This window comes from Vombatus ursinus, unplaced genomic scaffold, assembly GCF_900497805.2.
Source record: "Vombatus ursinus unplaced genomic scaffold, bare-nosed wombat genome assembly UNPS02014798.1, whole genome shotgun sequence".
In the NCBI taxonomy this organism is placed as follows: domain Eukaryota; kingdom Metazoa; phylum Chordata; class Mammalia; order Diprotodontia; family Vombatidae; genus Vombatus; species Vombatus ursinus.
This window is the reverse complement of record NW_020954576.1, coordinates 41,402,015-41,425,481: the sequence shown is the minus strand read 5'-3', so window position 1 is coordinate 41,425,481 and position 23,467 is coordinate 41,402,015. Positions and strand designations below refer to the sequence as shown.

Sequence of the window (23,467 nt, the reverse complement as noted above, 5' to 3'; positions counted from 1 at the left end):
GCTATTGCAATGATCCATGTAAAGTGTGATGGATGGGGGCCTTAATGAGGCTAATGGCCATATGATTGAAGAGAAGGGAATGGATGGATGAAAGAGATATTGTAGAGGTAGACCCAACATGACCTGGCAACTCATTGTTTATATGGAGTGAGTGAAGGTGGAAAGTCAAGGATGACTGAGGTTAGGAACTTTAATGTCTAGAAAGATGACAGTATCCTTGACAGAAACAGGGAAGTTAGAAAGAAGGGGGTAGGTTTTGGGGGAAAGATCATGAGGTCTGTTTTGGTTATGTTGAGTTTGAGATACCTTTGGAACTTCTGGTGGGAAGGCAGTTGGTGAAGAACTTGAGCTCTGGGGTAAGGGGAGGAGGAGAGGGGGAGGAAGGGGTGAGAAAGAAGAAGGTGGAGAGAAGAGTATTGAGGGAAAGAAAGGAAAGGGTGAAGAAAGATAGGGAAGAGAAGGAGAGGGAAGGGGAGGGAGAAGCATTTATTAAATGTTTAGTATGTGCAAAGCATTGTGTTAAATATTGGGGATATAAACAGAAAAGCAAGACAGTGCCTTCTCTCTAAGAGCTCCCCATTCTAATGAGAGAGACAACACAAATACAAAAGGTATCAGCTGCAAGGCAGATGGAAAATTCCCATGGTCTTTAGGGTACAGTGGCAAAGCAGATGTTAATACTTCTTTTTTAATGTCACTTCCTCTGATAAAATCATATCATTTCCTGATGCTGAATTATTTGACAGTTGTGAGACTTTGGTGACAAGAACTTTCATTTCTGGGTCTTCAGTAGCTGTGACTGTAGCTCCTGTAAAAGCAGCTGCTAGGCTACATCTTGACAAGGATCATCCTAGGATGATGACTGAGGACACTGGGCTGAACATCGCTATTCCCAGGGCCTTTGGGTTCAGCATCTTAGTCTGTCTCCATAAATGGTGGCGATGGCTTGACTTGCTTGGCACACAGTGCTTTCTATCTCATCCTCAGGATGCCTTGCTGCTTCAGTTAGTTGCTTTCTTTGTGTGTGGCAGTTGGTGCAGGCAGAGGAGTTGCTTTCCTGGATGATGAGTGTAAGGGCTGGGTTGGAAGCAGGACTTGTGGTCTGGGGGTGCATCTATTCCCATGGTTCTTGTTCCTATCTGCCTATTGGTGGCAGTTGCTTAGCAGTTATTGCTGGTGGTGTTGAGAAAGGTGGATCCCCTCACCACAATAATTTCTCTCCTTAATAATGTCTGTAGGGGCTGGGGTGAAAACAGATCTGGTGGTTTAAGGGGCATTGATATTCCCAAGGCTTTTGGGATCAGGGTCTTGGACTCTCTCCATTAAAGTCTGAGGGGAAATGGTGGTCAAGGTGGTGGTGGTGGTTTGATTTGCCTGGTGCATAGTCTCCTTTTTCTCCTTCATGGTGACTTGTTGCTTCCGCTAAAGAAATTAAAGAAATTAAGATTTACTCATGTTTAATATGTGGATTGACACTGCCTCCTTCACACAATCTGTGTGCCAGATGGTCATGTATCATGTACAATATTTGAATTTTCCCTAGGGAAGAGTAAGAGTTCCACATGGCTCAGGATTTGACAGTGGTGCCCTCACTTGTCTGTTTGCTTTGAGTGTATTGAGAAATATTGCAATTTATATATGCCAAGTTTGCAGATTATCTTACCTAGTTTAAATAAGCTAACTTTCACAAAATGGACTAGTAGCTTAAAAAATAATTTTGCAAAGAAACTGTGGATTGAAAATGTCATTAATTATGTAAGCACAAGGGGATAGCAAAAAAATGGGAGGGCTGACAGTTCTCCACTTCTTAGTATGAGCTCTGTTAGCCACATTGCAAGGTAAAGACAATGGCAATATAAACAAATCTGACAAGATATCAGCCAAAAAATATAGTAATTATCAAGAAGGTTATTTGAAATATGAACTTACATCTATTGTGATTGTAAAACCTCACCCTAAGTGTATATGACTTTTGCCTTGAGAGATATTAATGATAAGATGAAACCATTACAATTAGCAAGACGTCTAAAAACTAAGCTTTTGCTTCTACAAGTGATTTAGATGTGCCTAACTGATATCTGCACCCTTAAAAAAAAAAAGTTAGAAACAATTTTAACCCTTAAAAAAATCTTTCAGTCAAAGAATTTCAGTGAGTTTTGATCCAATTTGTTTAAAAAAAAATTTTTTTTAAACCCCAACTTTTGATTGACATTAGGGGAAAAGGAAACCTACTAGCTGAATCGCAACAAAAACATTTTTCTCCCAAGCATTTCTGGTAAATAAAATTGAAAAATGAGCACCATGATTTAGGAAGAGTAGTCAATGATACCCTTCTTCCATATGGAACTATGTATTTATGTGAGGTTTTTTTTTTTCGGGCATAGATATAGCAACTAGACCTGTGATTTCATTGAGACAGGGAACTTCCGGGTAGGTTAATTCCATCTACCAATGCAGGTGTGTACTTGGGCAGTTTATGATTTCAGAGAGTTGCCTAGCCCTGAAAATTTAAATGACTTGCACAGAGTCACATACCCAGTATGCATCAGGTCTTCCTGGCTGGAAACCAGTTTTCTATCTACTATAGTACATTGCCTCTTTTTTATCTGGGATAGCCATTAAAACCAAGTACCGCATTAGAATCCCACCTTTGCATTGCTGTATCACAGTGTTAAATCAAGATTTTCGGAAATAATGAAGTTCATTCAATCGTGTTGGTATTACCAATAATATTTTTAGGGCTTAAATAATTATTTATTTTGTGAGAGCCAAAAGATATTTCTACCATTTGGTAAATAAAGTAAAATTGGAAATATATTTTTTAAAAATTTTTTCATTTCATCTTTTTATTATTCTTTAAAATTTTTATTTTATGTATGTTTTCAAGTTATATAGTATATGAAATATTCAAATTGAAGTGTATTATATGCATTCCAAATGTATATATTGTAATATATATTATATAGTACATGTACATAAATATACATATATTGGGAATAAATACATACATAATAAATGTACATATATTGGGGAAATTTTTCGCTAATATAGGTGCAAAATCAAAAAAGTTTAGAGATGAATGGTCTAAGGTTTCTTCTAACTCTGGTAGTCTGTGATTTTATATTTCTGAGTGCTAAGAAGATGTAGAATTAAAGGGTCAAAATGTGGTAGGGTTATTCCAATTATTTCTGAAAGAATAAGGTAAAAACTTTTGTGTTACTGGTGGATAGGATTGAGTGTAGTTTTGAAGGAGGTGTTTGTCTTTATTTCCACAATTCCTTGCAGTTAGTAGGTCCTAATAAATGTGTATTGAACTGCAAAAGAGAAACATATGGGTTAGTCATGCAAAAGAGATCGACATTCCAAGTTAGTGATAAAGGCATATCTGAAGATATAAAGAAAAGAATGAAAAGGTCATGTTTGGGGAAAAGGGAGTGGATTGCTCAGATTAGGACAGAGATTTGGACAGAGGCAGGGGTGATAAAGAAGGGGAGTAACAGGAGATGAGCACTTGATCTTCTTGGCTGCATTTCATGAAGATGCCATGTTATTGGGACCTTTCCCAGGTATGTATGTAGGCACGTGGATTCTGAGAGTATACTTGGTTCCTGTTTCTTGGCTAGACAGACTGTCTTGATTCTAGGAATTCCATTTCTGTAACTTAATACTCCATTTGGATTAAATTGACTTGCAGACAGAAAGAAATGGTTTACTGCAAAAAAAAAAAAAAAAATCCGTAGGCAAGGTAAAGGAAAGGTACTTAAAGAATAAAAGACAAAGTCCAAAATCAATCTGGAATTTAAGGTGATTTTCAGGTCATTTTCTCCCCTTTGCCTACTTTTCTTATAATCTAATCTCTTGTTACTCCTCAAAATAGCCAAGCTTTTTCATTTTCTCTCCTTTACAAATGTCATGCTCATTCCTCTCCTTTCATTTCTATGTCTGCAGTAGCCTTACTGTGAGCCAACATGCCTTTCCCTTCCTTCAGAACATGTTCAGACATCACCTCTTGTGGGAGACCTTTGTGACTAATGCTACTCAAATTAATCCATCTCTTATTATATGTCTTCTCGGGACTGACATAGTTCATACTCTCATGTCTGGTACTTAATCACATGGCTGTGATAAAAATTACAGATTAAGTTGTTTGTCTTTGGTGCCTTCTCAACTTCCTTTCTCTGCCCTTCTACTGCTGCTAAGTATTGACTGCTAATAACTCTTTGAGCTTCCTATTCTCCAAGTCTCCTGGGTCTTGTGTGTGTGTGTGTGTGTGTGTGTGTGTGTGTGTGTGTGTGTATGTACTACTATCTAGTTGTTTGCTTTGTGTAATAGTGTGAGCAGGAGCCATTCCGTAGAACAGCTTAGAAAGCTTTGTTTGATAAGTCTTTCCAGAGAACATAACATCCATAACAAATCTGACTAGTGATATATTCTGACATTGAAACAATGTATCCAAAAAGGGAGATCCTGAAAAAATTAACACAGGATCCAGAATCAAGGAATCCAGACCCCAAGGAAACAGTTACAACAGGAACTAGTACTTGACCCAGGTTGCTCAGTATGCCTAGAATTTAGGAATCAGGAATCGAGACTCTTTTTATATGTGATTCTAACCCTTGCCTACCTGTGCAGCTGGTGGGTCCTGGACCTCTTCTCCTCCCCTCTCCTCTCCTAGAGGCCTCTGTGGGCTGTGGACTGTGGAGTTGTAGGGATGTTAAAGATGGAAATCAGAAAGCAGTTTGAGAATATTGAGGCTACTAGTCAGTTTCCTACCCTTATGACTATAACCATTCCTTTATGAGTTATTGAAATATGTAGTCCAAGATTTTTCTGATCATGGTTTTCAGGGAATTCAATGATTTTTAAATTATCTCTTGACCTGTTTGGAGTCAGTTTTTTAATATCAGCTTATCTTTTCTTCTGTTTTTTCAGTTTTCTGATTTTTTCTAATATTTCTTGCTGTTTTATTGATTTTTGTTTGGTCTATTCTAGCTTTCAGAGAGTAAATTACCTGGACAAAGTTTACCACCCTCTTTTTGAGACTGTTGTCCTTCTGATTCTCCAAATCTCTTGCTTTATTTCTTCCAGGTAATCATAGAGCCTTTGTGGAAAATACTGTTTTTCCTTAGGATCATTGCTTGCAGTTGTTTCAGAGTTACTCTCTCCTTTTTAGGAAGGAATTTCTAGATTTGTAATAATTTTTGGTACTGTTTGGTGTTTTATTTCTTCAGCTTTATTTTTCTGAATTGGGCCTTTGTTCTAATGCCAGGCTCTGCAACAATTTTGGATAAGGTGGTTAGGACTGTTTAGTCTCAGCCCTGCTTGGCCTTGACCCTGTTTAGTCTTTTTTGAGGCAATCTGACTTGCCCAGGGCAGCTAGTAAGGGTCTGAGGCCAGCTTTGAACTCAGGTCCTCCTGACTCCAGGATTGGTGCTCCATCTACTCTGCTATCTAGCCGCCCCAACCCTGTCTAGTCTTGCCCTGAGTCCCTGGGGTTCCTGCACTGACCACTACCTCTCAGGGTTAGTCTCCTCTGGATCTTTGAGGTTCAGGGTCCCTTATGGCATTTCAGGATAGAATGTTGAGCCCTGAATCCCTAGGCTATTAGAATCTACGCATTACCACACCCCCACAGGTTGTCACCGTTCCAAAAGGCCTCACTGTGGGTTTACAAGTGCATTGGGGCTTTATGGGCTCTCCAAGAGTTTCTGCTGGACAAAGAATCTTGTGGTCTACATGTGTCTCTGGCCTTCTCCAGTCATGCTATGAGGCTGTGGGTTTATTTGCCTGCATTGGTGCTTGCTTTGGGGGCAGCCTTTTTTTAAAAATTAATTAATTTATTTTGATTTTTCAACAATCACTTCCATATGCTTTTGAGTTTAAAATTTTTCTCCCCCTTCCTCCCCACCACTCTCCCCAAGACAGTGCACAATCTGATATAGGTTATACATATACATTCCTATTAAACATATTTTCACATTAGTGATATTTTAAGAATTAGAACCAATAGGAGGAACCACCAGAAAGAGGAAACAAAACACAACAGAAGAAAAAAATACCAAGTCATATGCTTTGATCTGCATTCAAACTCCATAGTTCTTTCTTTGGATGTGGATAGCATTTTCCATCACGAGACTTTTGGAGATGTCTTAGATCCTTGTATTGCTGGGAAGGGTTAAGTTTATCAATATTAGTCATCGCACAACGTGGCTGTTTTTGTGTATAATGTTTTCCTGGTTCTGATCACTTCATTCAGCATCAGACCATATAAGTCTTTCCAGGTTTTTCTGAAGTCAGCCTATTCATCATTTCTTATAGCACAATAGTATTCCATTACATTCATATACCACAACTGGTTCAGACATTCCCCAATTGATGGGCATCCTCTCAGTTTCCAATTCTTTGCCACCACAAAAAGAGCTGCTATGAATATTTTTGTACATGTGGGTCCTTTTCCCATTTGTATGATCTCTTTGGGATATAGCCCTAGAAGTGCTGTTGCTGGGTCAAAGGGTATGCACATTTTTATAACCCTTTGGGCATAGTTGCATATTGCTCTCCAAAATGATTGGATCATTTCACAACTCCACCAGCAATGCATTACTGTTCCAATTTTCCCACATCTTCTCCAACATTTATCATTTTCTTGTTTTGTCATCTTGGCCAATCTGATAGGTGTGACGTGGGGGACAGCCTTCTTTTATATTGCCTGTGGGCTGCTGGCTGACTTTTTGCGCAGTTCTGGGGTAGAAGAAGTTATTTATTATAGTTTCTCATTGGATTTCTTGACCATCATTCTGTCCGGTGTGAATTTCAGGTTTTTTCTGGAGTAGGTGTGGGGAATCTGAGAAGACTGACAGTTCAGGCAGCTATGTTGGTGGGAGTTGCTTAATAAATGTTTTCAAATCTATGACGTGTTGGAGTTGCCTTAGCTGCTTTTAAAAGTCTAGTATTTCCTTGACCATGAACTTCTCTTAATATTAATAATAGCTCACATTTATATGGTACTTTATAGTTTACAAGACACTTTACTTACATAAAAGCTCATTTGATAATGGCCATCAGTGGACAGAATATGGGAAGAGGGAGTGAATATATGTTCCTTTTGGGCCTTCTGAGACAGTGACCTGTGAAAGACATTTAATAAATACTTACTTATTGACTAATTAAAAGACTGTTTGGATCTATGTCATTCTGAGGAACTTAAATTGGAAGGCCACTAGACTTGATACCTGTGTAATTGGAAAGGACCTGTTCTGGTTGGCTGGTCTGAGGTTTTGTATTGAGAACTAATTTTGGTTACTAACTTAAAGGGGTTTTCTGGGTGTCTGTTGACAATGGTACATTTATATATGACCATGACAGCCTGTAGGGTAGTTTATAAATTTGATTGGGAGTTTTCAGCTCTTCCAGTAGGAGTGGATTTCCTGAATGCTGTGTGAATTGTGAGGGAGGGAAAGAAATTAGTGTGAAATCTGAAGACCGTGGTACAATCTGGTTTAGGTGTAAATGGAATAACCAAGTCAGATCAGTAGCAACAAATAAGAGAGTCCATTATCTTTATAGTAATTAATGTACCAGTTGTTGTTGTTCAGTCCTTTCAATTGGGTCCGCATTTAGGGTTTTCTTGGCAAAGATTCTGTAGTGGTTTGCCATTTTCTTCTCCAGCTCATTTTCCAGATGAGAAAAATGAAGCAAATAGGTTAAATGACTTGCCCAGGGTCACACAGGTAGTAAGTATCTGAAGTCATATTTGAACTCAAGTTTTCCAGACTCAAGGCCAACGTTCTATCCATTGTGCCACCTAGTTGCCCCACTGTACCAGTGTGGGTACTAATTTACTATGTAGTTTGTTATTTCCATCTAACTGTTGGTTTAAAGGTAAATGTAATATATATATAAGATGAATCTTGATTTGTAATGTGGAAGAAAGGAGAAACCATCACTAGGAGATGAACTGTTGTCTGTATCTGGAGATAAAATGGGCAAGTAGACAATGATGCTGAAAAATTTCCCAAAAGGAAAAAATCATGTATGCTACCCCCCTGATGTTGAGAAGTCCATCATGAAGGGGAGATGGGACACCTTAGTCAAAAAGTTCAGTTACCAACACCATCATAGTGTCTTGACTATTAGAAGGAGATAAGTCAGTAATAAATTATGAAGCTCAATAGGAAGACGGATTTCTTGCTGTAGTTTTGGGCTTTGAATTGATATCCTTAGTCTAGATGTAGGCCATACATGATTGAACAAAATGAGGTATGCTGTTCCAGACCCCAAGATACTGAAAATCCTTGGTGATTAGATGAAAGGGGTTTTTTTTTTGTTTTGTTTTGTTTTTTTGGCTTTCTTTTTTTATTTTTATAATTTAATTTCCCCCCAATTGCATGTACAATTTTAACATTCTTTTTGACGAAAGACTTCTCATAACCCCACTGTTGTCTCATGTAAAGTTCATGTGTGCTTCTACTCATCCCTTCTAAGAAACACATAACAGGGTAGCATATGTGTAGTAGTTTCAGTGGTGGATTCTCTCTCAGTGGGAGACTTTGGGTCCTCCCATAGAACCAAAAAGCCAGTTTGGATGACGGTGTCCTGCTGCAAGAGCCGCTGGATGAACTCTTTTATTTGGGACTTGCAGGGTAGCCACAAAGTTCTTGGATCTTAAGATTGCCCTGATGAAAGAGTTGGCTCCACATTCAAGGCTCCCAAACTTAGATCTGTATGACAGAGCATCAGCCCAAGAGTTCTGTTGCCTTGAAATAGTGGGATCGGAAGCCAAATATGGTTTAACTTAAAGGGATGGAGATGTATTTGATTGAGTTTTTGGACTGACTTGGGTGTTTGATTGCATAGGTCATCCTGGACCACTCCTCGATGTTGCACTTTTTTGTTTGAGGTGATGTTAACATGCCTTAATGACCAGTGAGTTCCAGGGCATGTAGTTCTATTTCACTATGGACAGTTTCTGGGAGAAGAATGCATAGGGATAAAATATGACAGATCATGAAATATATATATATATATATATATAGTCAACTTATGTAGCATTTTTGAAGGTAACTATTTCTACTGTATCTTGAGTATGGTGAGGATCAGAGTAGACCAGAAGGGTAGCTGGGGTAAAGTACTTTAAAATCCTGGATGGCCTTATGTATGGGCCATTGTAAATTTTCAGGACACTATAGGAAATGGTAGAGGGAAGGATGATAATGGTAAGTCTCACTATCCCATGATCAGCAGTAGCACAATCCCAGTAACTGGTGCAGGTTTATGATAATCAGAGAATATGTTTATGTCAGGACATCTTTTACCTTTAGAGGTTTCATCCTCTGCTCTAAGAACTACAACTCTTTTGTGTTTTTGCCTTTCTTTGTATCCCTGGTGCTTAGCACGGTGTCTGGTGTATAATAAATGCTTGTAGATTGACTGTTATTGACTAAACTGGCCTTTTTTAAGCTTGGCATGCAAATGGTGTTCATGGAGTTATGTCAATAGCTCATATCAACTATATGTATTATGTATGCAGTCCATGCAAGAGATGTGTATCTTGTCAAGGGATATTTTATTTCTCTCTTTGCTCTAGAATGTGATGGTAAAGCATGTTCGTTAACTATTGAAACATGAGAGGTGCCTTATATGCTTCAAACGACGGCACATAGCATTTATATTATCTAACCTGTGTCTGAAATGTTATCTTCCATTTGTCCTCAGGCCAGATGTTGTATGCCCTCTTTAGATTTACCTTTGTAAAAACCAAGGCATGCCTTTCCCACCACACCAGAGCAGAAAGCTTTCGAATCAGTAGGAGGGGCCTTTAACTCAGATGGTATCATGTTAAGGGTTCCGTAGTTGTGGCAGGGTCTGAGTTTGCCATTTTCTTTTTCACAGAATGAACTGATACACCTTGGAGGCCCCAGGAAGACTCATACATATGCTTTTTGGATTCATATCTCTCCCAGCCCTTCAACTATTAAAGCTTTCAGTTTCATCACCAGGATTCTAGCATTTTGTGAACCATGGACTGACTGTTGTAATTTGGTATCCATAAGGATCTTCTGGAGCAGTGACTAATAGAGCACAAGATAGAACTAAATCAAGTAGGGGAGCTTTACTTAGAAGTCCACAAGGTTGACCAGTTAGACAAATGGGAGAGGTCCTGCTGCTGTATTCTCACCATGATAGATAGTTGGATCAGAGAGAGTGCAATGGATAGCCACACTCATTCTGACTTAGAGCAATTAGCCATCAGTTTGCTGAGTTGTCATGAAGTTCTCTGGTCATAGGATTGTTTTCCCTTCCCCTACTTGAAATCTCCAAATTCTGGTTTTCATGACAGATCAAAAGACTACAGGTTCTTCTGCACTTAAACATGGAGTATTTGAAATCAAGGCAGATGCAAAGGGGCCATTTGGCCTGGCCCTGGCTCGGGTTCCAGAACTATTGGAGATGCTTCAGATTTCAGTGGTCTGATTGTACAATGAGTGACGAGTGTTAGGTTGATTTCCTTTAACTTTTTTTTTTTTTGGCTAGGCAATGGAGTTAAGTGACTTGCCCAGGGTCACACAGCTAGTAAGTGTTATGTGTCTGAGGCTGGATTTGGACTCAGATCCTCCAGAATCCAGGGCCGGTGCTCTATCCACTGTGCCACCTAGCTGCCCCGACTTCCTTTTTCTTGAGGAATTCCTTTTTTCAGTTCATAAGACTGTGCTCAACTGAAGAGAGTTTACCAGGAGAGCATGTGGTATGATAGAAAGTGGGCTGGATTTAGAGTCAGAGGACCTGGGTTCAGATCCTAGCTCTGCCTTACTACCTGTTTGACCTTGGACGAACACTTAATCTCTCTGAGTCTCAACCCCCTTTTTTTTATAGATGAGGAAAACTGAGGCCCAGAGAAGTTGCCTAAGATTATACTGGTAGTAAGTGGTGGAGTTGGGATTTGAACCCAGCGTGGAGAGAGACTGTATTTTCTCCCATTACTACATTTGCTTGGGTGGGTACCCTTTCAATTTAGCGTTCAGTAACAGAAAGAAATTGAAGGTAGTTTACTTGTTATCCTATTCTGGTTAAGGTATGAATATAAAATAAGGAGGTTGAATGGTGCCTTGTTTATCCTTATAATAATATCTCCTCCATCACCTAGCACATTTCACTGCACAAGAGCAAGTACTTAATAAGTGTTTGTTAAATGAGTGAAGAAATGATTACTACCTTGTACTCTCATCAACACTAAGAAAAGGCAGGAAGTGATAATGGTCTAGAGTCAGTGTTACCAACTTGGAACATTTAGCAAGCCAGTATTACAAGTCATTAGGCCTGATTGATGTGGAGAGAATAATAATTTTGGCTATTATGGATGTCATTTAGGGATGGCTCAGAAACCCATAGAAATGTCCATTAAGATGCTGGATGATCTGGAGTCCACCAAGGCTATTATGGCAAGAGAACTCTAGTTTAATGTATTGAAACAGACGGCCAGCCGGATTTTGTTTGAGGAGAAAAAAGAGCGAGGTTGAGACTCTGTGGGGAACATCATGCCTCTGGTGCCTGCCCATTTCCTTCCAGGGGCCTCATGGAGAGAGCTCACTAGGTAACCAGACTGCCCACATTAAAGATATTGCCCTCCTCTTTGCCAGTGAATAAGAATCAGAATCAGAAGGAATCAAGGATATTTAGCCAAGAGATCTGAGGAGACCTGCTATTTGTATTCAAGTGTCAGAGTTTTCATGCTAATAATAGTAACAGCTAACATTTATATAATAGTTTGAGGTTTGCAAATGTCTTTACATGTTTACATTTGATCCTCACAACCCTGAGAGCTAGGTACTCTTCTTATTCCCTTTTTACAGATAAGGAAACTGAGGCAGGCAGTGATTTAAGTGACTCGCCCAAGGTCACATAGCTAGTAAATGTCTGAAGCAGGATCTGAAGTCAGGCCTTCTCACTCCAACTACAGCATTCCAAGACCTGAATTTAAATCCCCTTAGACATTAGCCACTATGCCACCTAACTGTCCCATGAAAGAGGTAATAAATGAACCCTATTTTGCTTGGCCCATGCAGGAAGAATTGGAAGCATTGGGTGGAAGTTTCTGAGAGGCTGATTGCCTCAAGGAGTAATGAGTTCCTTTTCATCAGAGGGCTTGAAGCAGATGCTTAATGACCACAGTTGAGGGTGTTACAGAAGGGATTTCTACTGTTCAGGTATATGTCAGATTAGATGACCTCTGAGGTCCCCATTATACCTTCTGGTTGCTGAAAGCATCCTACCATGTCATCTTTCTCAGACTTTTCCAGGGCTCTATGTATTCTCTGGCATGTGGTAAAATTCATAGTAAATTGTGAATAACTCATAGCTTCCCCTAACCCCCTTAGGACATATTTGCATTTCTAAAACAATCTCTGATTGGTTTAATTTTGAATAACCTGACAAAGGGAAATGCAAATTTTCAGATAGTGTAGGAATGAGGAATTCAGTGTCCTTTTTATCATAGTACACAGACAGTGACCTACTATGTCTTCCCTTCTTGTTGGTGAGACTAGGGCCTAATTATAATTTTACTCCATTTGTTTGATGCATGAATATGCTCCACAACTAGACTGTGAAGCATCCTTTTCTTTAGTCCTCCTGTATAGCATCTAGTGCTGGTATCTGCACATAATAAATGCTCACTGTATGAATGAATGAATGATGGAAGGAGAGATGAATAAATGGACGTAGATGTCAGATGGGACTAACTAAGCATAAGTTTGGCAAGGGGAGAGAGTTAAAGACCCAAATACCCTTGAACATGAGTGAGCATTGTAGGTTATATAATTTTAAAAATAATATTAACACTAAGATTTATAAATAGGATATTTTTAGTGAGACATACTAGAAAAATTTACAGATTTAGAGTCAGAGAAACAGAGTTCAAATTTTGGCTCAAGTATTTATTATCTATGTGACATTGGGCAAATGACTTAGTCTTTCTGGGCCTCAATTTTCTCATTAATAAAATACTTGAGCTGGATCAGATGACCTCAAAGGCCTTTTCCTCCTCTAAATCTATAATCATAAGTATGATATACAAGAAATAGCATGATATAACAAAAAGAATTCACAGTCAAAAGACATGAGTTGGAGTCCAAGCCCCACTGCTTACTCACTATGTGACACCAAAGAAGTCACTTAACCTTTCTAAGCAGCAATTATCTCATTTGTAAAATGTGGTGATAATACTTATCATCACAATTATAATGATGATTACTTGTATAAATGATAGTGCTTATACTACTCATCTCATAAATTAATAAGAGAAATGTTTTTTTTAGCCTTAAAGCTCTCCATATACCGTGAGTTGTTATTATTTTTACCCAACAGTTGTTTTTTGTTTTTATTTTTTTTAAAGGGATGTAGAGAAAATGGAGAGACGGTTGTGAAAAAGACTGGCAAAATAATTAAAGAATTGGAAATAAGTCAATTAATTAGTAACATTTATTAAGTGCTACGTGTCAGGCACCCTGCTGGGGATACACAAAGAGAGGTAAAAGATAGTCCCTGTCCTCAAGGAGCTTGAAATCTAATTAGGGAGACAACATGAAAATAAATATATTCAAAGTGAGCTATGTACAGGGTAAATAGGAAATAAATAAGGGAAGGTACTGGAATTAGGAGGGGTTGGGTTGCAGAAATCTTTCTAAAGAAGGTGGGATTTTAAGTTGACACTTAAAGGAAGACAGGCAGATTGATAGTTGGAGTGGAGGAGGGAGAGCATTCCAGGCATGGGGGATAGCCAGAGAAAATTCCCAGAGCCAAGAGATGGAATGTCTTGTTCATGGAACAGCCAGGAGGCCAGTGTCACTGGATTGAAGAGTACATCGTATGAAGAAAGAACCTTTTTTGACGCCTAACACTGTGCAATGTATTTTTCCTTGTTTCCTCAGAGTGGGAAAAATAAGTACAGAAAATTCCAAACTCTTGGGTCTGAGGCAATATGCTTTAGTGCAAAAAGCTGTAGACTGGGGTCTGGATTTTTGACTGAACTTTGCCATTTAGTAGCTCTGTGACTATAGGCTCATCATTTAACCTTACTGAGCCTCAGTTTCCTTATTTGTAAAACAAGGGGGCTGAATTGTTCCTTATTTATCCCTCTGCCTCCTTCAGGGTCTACCACGTTGCATTGAACATAGGTAATTAATAAATACTTGTTGAATGAATGACTCTTAGATCCCTTAGATCCCTTCCAGCTCTAGTATTTTATGATCTGGAAAACAAAATTCTATTCTCTCCCTCTTTGACTTTCTCTTTCTTATTCGTTCTGTACTCTTTCTCTTTCACAGAATCTCAGAATTGACATGAATCACTGACTCATCTCTACCACCTACCCAACAAGCCTTTGCTTACAGACCTCCAATGTTAAGCAGCCCAGGGCCACGTATGGATCCCTGGAGGACTCTAGTAGAGACTTCCTTCCAAACTGATCAAAACATTATTAGCTTCTCTTTGGGGGTAACCAGTTCTAATTCCACCTAAATATGCTATCATCTAGCCCACAACTCCCCATCTTTTCTTTTGCTGTTAAAGGCCAAAATCTAGAGAAACTTATCTAAAACATTCATTTGATCCAACAGTCTTCTGTACAAATAATAAGAAGTTCTTTTATGAAGCCGTGTATTGACTCTTTATATTCATTGCTTCTTTTTCTAGGTATTTGTTAACCATACTTTTAATGGTATAATCTGGGATTGGGACAGAAATGGAAGTTAAGCTCATTTGCCTATTCTTTCCAGATTGTTTTCTTTCCTTTTCTGAAAATTAAGACTTTTACTTTTCTCCAGTCTTGTGGTAACTGTCCTTCTCTGTGATCTTTGAAAGACCACAACAGTAGCTTAGCAATGATAATACACCAATTCTTATATCACCTTCAGATTTAAGCCACATGCCTCATGGAGTGTAGCTAGGTGCTTTCTTATCCCCCCACTTATCTTGGGTTTCAGCTTATTAGTTATTTTGTTCTGATTTTTAAAGTCCACAGGTCTCCTTTTTGGAGAAAATGGAAGCAAAAGAAGAGTTGAGTAGCTCTTTCTCCACTGGTGATGACTATCACCTCATCCACCATGAACAGTGGTCCTGTCTTGTCTTGGACACTTCTCTTTTTTTGCAATTAATTTTCTTCCCCAACCATAGCTCATTCTGAATTTTTATACTCTTGCCACTATTCTTTTTTTTTTTAAACCATGGCTATCTTCTTTATTTTTAAAATAAAAAGTTTATTTTATTGTGAACTTAAGAAATAAAACAAGCATTTCCATAACATAGTAGAATAGAAAAAAAGATGATTGCACATGAAACTGAAAATCTATTAATGTACTACTTGCTATTCCTTTTAAATATTTGATAAAGTTATCATGTAACTTTTTTCCTTTTTTTCTTCCTCCCTCTCATAGAGATGGCTACCTTTAGACCCGTGTGTGTATGTGTGTGTGTGTGTGTAAATGTGTGTAAAACACCATTCTATACATACTTCTATTTATCAGTTCTTTCTCTGAATGCAGATAGCATCTTCCTTCATATGTGCTTTGTAGTTAATTTAGGTATTTATAATAATCTTAAAGAATAGTACCATGCTATTGTGTTCATTCTCTTTTATCTAACCTTTTTTTTTTCATTTTTTGTACCTATATTTAAAAATATGAGTTGGTCTGTAAGTTTTCTGTGCATTCATGATTTTTAGACATCCTGTCCCCACCCCACTCCTTCTTTTTCCTCCTCTTAATGGTTGTTTCTCTTTGTGTTTCAGAATTTCATTCTTCAAAGCTTCCTCCTCCTGGGCTGGTTTCTCACTACAGAATTAGAATCCATGGGATCCTACCTCTCTTTTGTCTGAAAGAATAGTTCTAAACCCCCTCTCCATTTCCCTCATCTCTGTTGTAAATTTCTAATTGTTCATGGCAATTCATATTGCATGTGCTCTGAATGCTGTATTGAGGGAACATAGGTCTGATTATTATGTCCCTCCATAGTATCATTGTAAGTTCCATGAAGTTAAAAAGAAATCATTCCCTAATCATTTTCTATCTTCCCCAGTGCCTTGAGCAGTACTATAGCAGGTAGGGTGCTTAAAATCTTAGAAGTATATGTGGTTGGGTATGTATATATTGGGTAAATATTAGAGTAATTGGTTGCACAGGGGTATATACCTGGTAGCAGCTCAGTAAAGAGTAACTATATACATACCAGCAACCACAGATTCCTGGCAGGTGCTAGATGTCTTCCCAGCATCTAGTCCAGTACCAGGCGCTTGGTAGGCATTTGATGCTTATTGAGTGACTGATCCGTCTGTCCCAGCAACTGAGGGGAGGCTAAAGGTGAAGCAATGTTCTCATTCCAGTTTCATGGGAACACTCTTGTAGGAGTGTTCTTGATGGAGCTGGTTTGTAGGGAATTTCCAGGTTTGCCTTTTTAAAAAACCACCATGTCCTATTCTTAACCGCAAACTCTTCCTTCCCCAGGCAGGAAGATTTCTCAGGTGCTAATCTGTTGTTGAATGTATAAACCCAGAGTACTTGTCAGCTACTTTTGGGTATGGATTCTTAGGAGAAGATGTGATACAAGGGGCAGGCCTTTTGTAGCTAGTACAATTCCAAGAGAATTCCTTAAAACCACCAATGAAACATGCCAAGGCAAGGGTTGGAGTATATTAATTTGCATTGAGTTATATTGTCTTTGTATCCCCCAAGTACCTAACATAAATTTTTTTCCTTTAAAAGAAAAAGATTATGGTTATCTTTTGTTTTTACATTGCCTAGATTTCTCTCTGTACATCTTCCCTCACTCCTCTATCAGAGAACTATCCCTTATAACATTTTTTTTAAGAAAAAGAGGGAGCCAAGAAAAACATTTCTGCAAAATCACTTAATACTATGAAAAAAATCTGATATTATATGCAATATTTCACACCCATGGAAACTCCATCTCTGCAAAAAAGGGGAGATACCCTCTCATGATGTAATAAATTTAATAGGATCACAGATGTAGAGTTGGAAGGGACCTTAAAGACTATCTAGACCAATTCCCTCTTTTAATCAAAAAGGTAATGAGAACCCATGAGGTTAAGTAACTTGCCAGAGATCATAGCAGGTAAATTTCAGAGGCTGAATTTCAACCCGACTCCTTGGAATCCAAATCCACTGCTTTTTTTCCGTGTTGCCATGATGCCAATTATATTCAGTAAAACTCAATTATCTATTCTGGGAATTATCTTTGTTGTGGATTATCTAATTAGTTTATGAGTTTTTGACATTTTGTGTGTGTGTCATGGTCCACTCTGGCAATCTAGTAAAGCCTATGTACCCTTTCTCAGAATAATGTTTTTAAATGCATAAAAGATATGATATTACAGAGGAAATGAATTACATAGAAATATAGTTATCAAAAACATTTTTAAAAACAAGTTCACAGATTCCAGGGTAAGAACCCCTGATCTAGAGTAATAATAATAACTTGCTGTTATAAAGTGCTTGAAGGTTTACAGAATGCTCCCCTCACAACAGTTCTGTAAGGTAAGGAGTGAATGTGTTTCTATTCTCCTTTTTCAGAGGGAGTTTAGTTGCCTTGCCTCGATACTGTTACTAGAAGGTGACAGCTGGGACTTGGACACAGTCTTCCTTTCTCCAGGTCATTGATCTAGCAGCCAAAAATGCCAATACAATCTTATGTTGCATTAAGAGAGACAAAGTGTTTGAACCTAGAGAGGTGATGGTATCACTGTACCCTAGCCCAGGAATAGCCCATTTGTACTATTATGTTTTGTTTTGGGTGCCACATTTTAGGAAGGACATTGCTAAGTTAAAGTATCTAGAGTTTGTTGACCAGCATTGAAAGGTCTCCAGAGTAGGCCATATGAGAATCATTTGAAGGAACTAAAGGTATCTAACCTGGAGAAGAGCACACTAAAGGGACATGATAGCTCTACTGAAGGGACTGTCTTTCATCTTTTTTTGTATCCCTATACATAGTAGGTGCTTAATAAATGCATACTGACTAACATGACCTTTTCCACTGGGTATATATACATACACATATGTGTGTATATATGTGTATACAAACATATACAGACATACATGTATACTTGCACATATACACATATGCGTATACAAATGTATATACACACATATCCTTCCTTATTCCTTTGGAGGAAGAGGCCAAGACAGTGTCAGATACTGATTAGATATGGTCCCTACCCTCATGGAGCTTACAATGTACACAGGGATAAGACATATAAATAGATAGATAGAATGCACACTAATACCTGATAAATACATTGGAGAGGCATAAAACTAAACACAGTTTGTTTTCAAACCTCAGTCTGAAGAAGGCTGTTACTGACCTACACACGAGGAAAGGCTTTTGAGGTTGGTGGTATTTGAAATGAACTTTTCAACAGATGAAAAAAAAAAGGACATTCCAGGCTTAGGGAATGGCATAAGCAAATCATGACTGTAATTTAATGTTGTGTTTTAAGGTTTACAAAACTCTTCGCTCTCAGAGGCACAGAGGCATGGCAAAAATCAGTCCGTTTCACTGGAAAATAAAAATATGTATAAGGGAGTAAGATGATATGTCTGAAAAAATAAGGTGATCCAGATTGTGGAGGTTTCTTGAACGCTTGACTATTACTAAGCACATTATTGGGAGTCATTGAGATATTTGAGCTGAGGCAGATAGAAAAGCCATCTGACTTGCAGCTGAAATCTTCCATTTGTGTTATCTCTCCCATTAGAATGTGAGCTCCTTGAGGGCAGAGACCATCTTTTTTAATTTTTGTCTGTAGTGCTTAGTACAGTGTCTTGTAAATTTAAGACCTTAATAAATGCTTCATTTATTTATTCACATTTTCAACTTTATTCGTGTCCATTCCTCTTGGTTAAAAAGAATAATCAAGAGTGGACAGTGTATACTTATATGTGCACATGTCTTTGCGTTTTGAATGAACATAATTTTTAATGGAGTATGTGTATGAGGGGGATATATTTGTGTGTGAGGAAAAGGCAGAGGTAGAACCCCTAATTCCTCTCACCTCAATTCACATTTTACATTGTGGTCAAGGGAAGAGAATACTCCTACAACATTTGTTTAAATGAGTTATCAATGCTCCTAGAAGCTTTTTTTAAAGCATTACATGCCCAAGTTGCACAACTATGATGATAAAAAGTTAATAGGTTTTAGCTAAAGAAGGAAAAGGAGTATGATAATGCTGTATGTTGTCACCTTATTGATTTAACTTCTACACAGAATCTATCATGCAAAATGCCAGGCTGGATGAATCAAAAGCTGCAATTAAGGTCATTGGGAGAAATATCAACAGTCTCAGATATGCAGATAATATTATTCTGGTGGCAGAAAGTGAAGAGGAATTAAGAAGCCTCTTGATGAGGGTGAAAGAGGAGAGTGTAAAAGCTGGCTTGAAGCTTAATATCAAAAAACAAAGATCTTAGCAATTGGTCCCAACATTTTCTTGGCAGTTAGAGGGAAAAGAAATGAAAGCAGTGTCAGATTTTATATTCTTGGGCAGCCATGAAATTAAAAGATGCTCCTTGGAAGGAAAGCTATGACAAATCTGAATATCATACTAAAAAGCAGAAATGTCACCTTGCTGACAAAGGTCCATACAGTCAAAACTATGGTTTTTCCAGAAATGATGTGTGGCTGTGAGAGTTTTAATTTGCACTTTTTTTAAGGCAGTTGAGGTTAGGTGACTTGCCCAGGGTCACACAGCTACTAAGTGTCAAGTGTATGGTCTGAGGTTGGATTTGAACTCAGGTCCTCCTGATTTCAGGGCCTGCACTCTATCCACTGCGCCACCTAGCTGCCCCCTGTGAGAGCTGAACTATAAGGAAAGCTGAGCGCTACAGAATCAACACTTGAATTGTGGTACTGGAGAACTTTTGAGAGTCCCTTGGACAACAAGGAGATCAAAGTAGTCAATATTTAAAGAAATTCAGTCTCTTTATTGAAAGGTCAAATAACTAAAGCTGAAGCTTAAATGCTTTGGCCACAAAATGAGAAGATGAGACTCATTGGAAAAGACTTTGATGTTAGGAAAAATTGAAAGCAAAAGAAAAAGGGCGTGGCAGAGGATGAGATAGATAAATAGCTTAATGGAAACAATGAATATGAACTTGGACAGACTTTGAGAGGTAGTGGAGAATAGCAGGGCCTGACATGCTATGTCCATGGGGTCACATAGAGTCATCAGACACAACTGAACAACAACAAAACCAATTAGAATCCTAGATGACAGAATAAAAGCACCAAATCAATGTACAAATATGATCCATTTCTATAAATCACCCCCTTATAAAACATTTGATTATTTCTTTGATAGAATATGATGAGATGCTATGTTTTACCTTAAGTCTGCCTATTTACATGCTGGACTTGAAGTGAGGAAAGACCTGAGTTCAAATCCTGCCCTTGGTCATTTATTAGCTATGTGATTTTGGGCAAGTCATTTAATCTTCGAGCCTCAGTTTCCTCATCTGTAAATTTGGGACAAAAATTGCACCTACCTCACAGGGTTGTTGTAAGGATAAAATGAAATGCAAAGCACTATATAACTGCTTGTTGTTATTATATATTTCTGGTGACACTTCTTTAATAACCAGCTCTGGTGACATTTCTTTAAAAAAAACCACATACCTAATGCATAGAATTCATTTTATTGCTTTTGTTTTTCAAAAAAGAACAGTGGGTATTTTAACATGTAACAGTGTCATGTTCTATGTAATTGGAACCACATATTTTAGTAATAAAAATGAGTGATATTGAAATAACTCACATAACCCATTGAAAAATTAAAAAAATTAATTAAAATACCCTTTTCACTAAGAAAAATAAATAAAATCTAAGCAAATCAACCTATGCAAAATTAAAATTAACTTTGCTAGATTTTACTGTAATAGTCCATACCTAGTATGTTTTCCTTCTTCCCACTCCATCACCACCACTACTATTCATCTTCAGAGCTATGCATTTTTTGAAAAAAATTATTAAGATTTTATTATGTTAACATGCTTCTCATTCCACATCATCTTCAACCAAACTGCAGATTTCACAATTCTCTGGCTAGTTGTTGGTAGCTTAGTCAGAAGCATCTGGAACATTGGTGGTAGAAGAGTTTGCTGTAAAACTTGCAATAACTGCAAAAAGGAAAAAGAAATATATGTACAAAAGTATTTATAGCAGCTCTTTTCTGGTGGCAAAGAACTGGAAATTGAGGGGATGCCCATCTATTGGGGATTAGTTGAACAATTTGCGGCATGTGATTATGATGGAATGTGCTATGGGGAATGATGAGCAGGATGCTCTCAGAGAAACCTGGCAAGACTTGTGAGAGCTGATACAAAGTGAAATTTACTATGTACAGAGTAACAGAAATATTATAAGATGATCATCTGTGAATGACTTGGCTGTGTTCAGCAATACAGTAATCCAAGACAATTCTGACGGACTTAATGCCATCCATCCCCAGAGAAGGAACCGATGGTGTCTGAATACAGATTGAAGCATGCTTTTTTACTTTATTTTTCTTGAGGTTTTATTTAATTTTTTGTCTATGTTTTCTTTCACAGCATGACTAAAATGGAAGCATGTATGGCCTGTACTGAATTGTTTGCCTTCTAATGGGGGGGGTGGTTAGGGAGGAAAGAAGGGAGAGAATTTGGAACTCAAAAGTTTTAGAAAAACAAATGTTAAGAATTGTTCTTATGTGTAACTGGGGAAAAATAAAATACTCAACATATTTAAAAAAAAAAAAACTTGTAATAACTGCTGTGCCTACCCACAGGGAGCAGAAGCATTGGTCAGATGGTCCACACCTTTTTAATATTCACTTTGGGCTAGTGATTGCTCACCAAGCTATATTTCTTTTTTTCTTTCTTTTCTTTTTTTTTTTTTTTGGTGAGGTGACTGGGATTAAGTGACTTGGCCAGGGTCACACAGCTGGTAAGTGTTAAGTGTCTGAGGCTGGATTTGAACTCAGGTCCTCCTGACTCCAAGGCGAGAGCTCTATTCACTGCACCACCTAGCTGCACCTAAAGCTGTATTTCTTTAAGGAAGAATAGGTGGGTAACTTATAAAGCTCAGCTCTTGTCTGTATTCTTGTAGACTGTGTTTTGAAGTTGAGGTGTTCAATGTAGATATAGTAGCTGAGGAAAAGAGCCCTGCACGTGACCAGTGACAGTGCTCCTCCAAGTGTGACCTACCATGTTTCCTACTGCTGGAGGTGATAATTCTAGTCTTTATCTCATGGTTCATTTATTTAAGTAATGTCTGCTGTCCTCATTAAGGCTGTTAGTACTCCCTAGTCTCATGATTTTCAAACAGTTTGATGTACAAAGAGACCCTAATGAGAAAAGATAAATAAATCATTATAAAGAAAAAATGACTTGATTTCTTTTGGTGTTAATATGTAGGCATTTTCCCTCCCCCAGCATGGCATCCTCAACCTCTGAAGAACAGGGGAGTGCCTCCAGCAACTTCCTCCCCCAGAATTCCAGTAACTACATATCCTTGGACTTTGAACCCAACATGGAATACCAATTTGTGGAACAATTAGAAGAACGTTATAAATGTGCATCATGCCATTCTGTTCTTCACAACCCACATCAGACTGGCTGTGGACATCGATTCTGTGAGAACTGTGTCCTATCCTTGAGGTAGGGAGGTGGTCTGTGACCTGAGTTGAGTAAGTCAAGGACAAGATACAATCAGGAAGATGTTTCTTGCACCCAGACATTAGCCATAGATATTCACCAGCATTCAGAGTTTTCTGAAACAAAAGGGGGGACTTTTCCAGGATACTTCTTGGGGGTACTTCTGTGGGGACCTAAGTACTTTTTATATTTATGAGATTTGCATATATTTTATGTTTCTTAAAATAGTTTCACCTTTAGTATACAGAGTGCAAATTCATATGGAGGGTTGGTTAGGAATGGAGTATATTAAGGGACAAAAGCACTTGCTCCCCAAAATTCTCTTTTCTGTACTCAAAGTACAAAACTATGATAAGGATGGCTTGTAACCTGAATTAGCTTTTGTAAGCAAAGAAGCTGTTAGCTTCAGGTTACCAATTCTCTTCTTGGACTAGATCACAGCATTTTGGTAGATTTCTTCTCTTTTTGGACTCTGGGGACCAAATTGTTACACTCTTCAGAGCTAGAAGTGGGGTAATTCAGGATGATGCTTATATGTGATGTTTGGGATATTTACCTGTTAGGAAGGTAAATATTAGCTTTTTTTTTTATTCTAGAGAATTAAATGCAGTGTCCATCTGTCCCGTAGACAAGGAGATTATCAAACCCCAGGAGGTAAGCAGGTCAGCGCTTAGCATAGTGCCTGGCACATAGCAGGCACTTAATGTTTATTGATTGTCAGTCTCAGTTTTATTTGGGGGTTATGCAAAAATTAGCCAATGTCTCTCCTA

The 23,467-nt window shown here is 38.1% G+C and overlaps 1 protein-coding gene across 6 annotated transcripts in view; it reads left to right on the top strand.

Moving 5' to 3' along the window:
• TRAF5 (TNF receptor associated factor 5) overlaps positions 1-23,467 on the top strand; it is a 53,526-nt gene that overhangs the window by 10,427 nt on the left and 19,632 nt on the right. For 4 of the 6 annotated variants that reach the window (XM_027870887.1, XM_027870885.1, XM_027870886.1 and 1 more), the window contains 2 exons: positions 22,476-22,700; positions 23,294-23,351. In XM_027870887.1, the coding sequence (XP_027726688.1) occupies positions 22,477-22,700; positions 23,294-23,351 (282 nt within the window). In that variant the 5' untranslated portion in view covers position 22,476. Of the gene's footprint in view, positions 1-22,082; positions 22,107-22,475; positions 22,701-23,293; positions 23,352-23,467 lie in introns of those variants that run through there. The other 2 variants (XM_027870889.1, XM_027870890.1) reach the window with 2 other exon arrangements.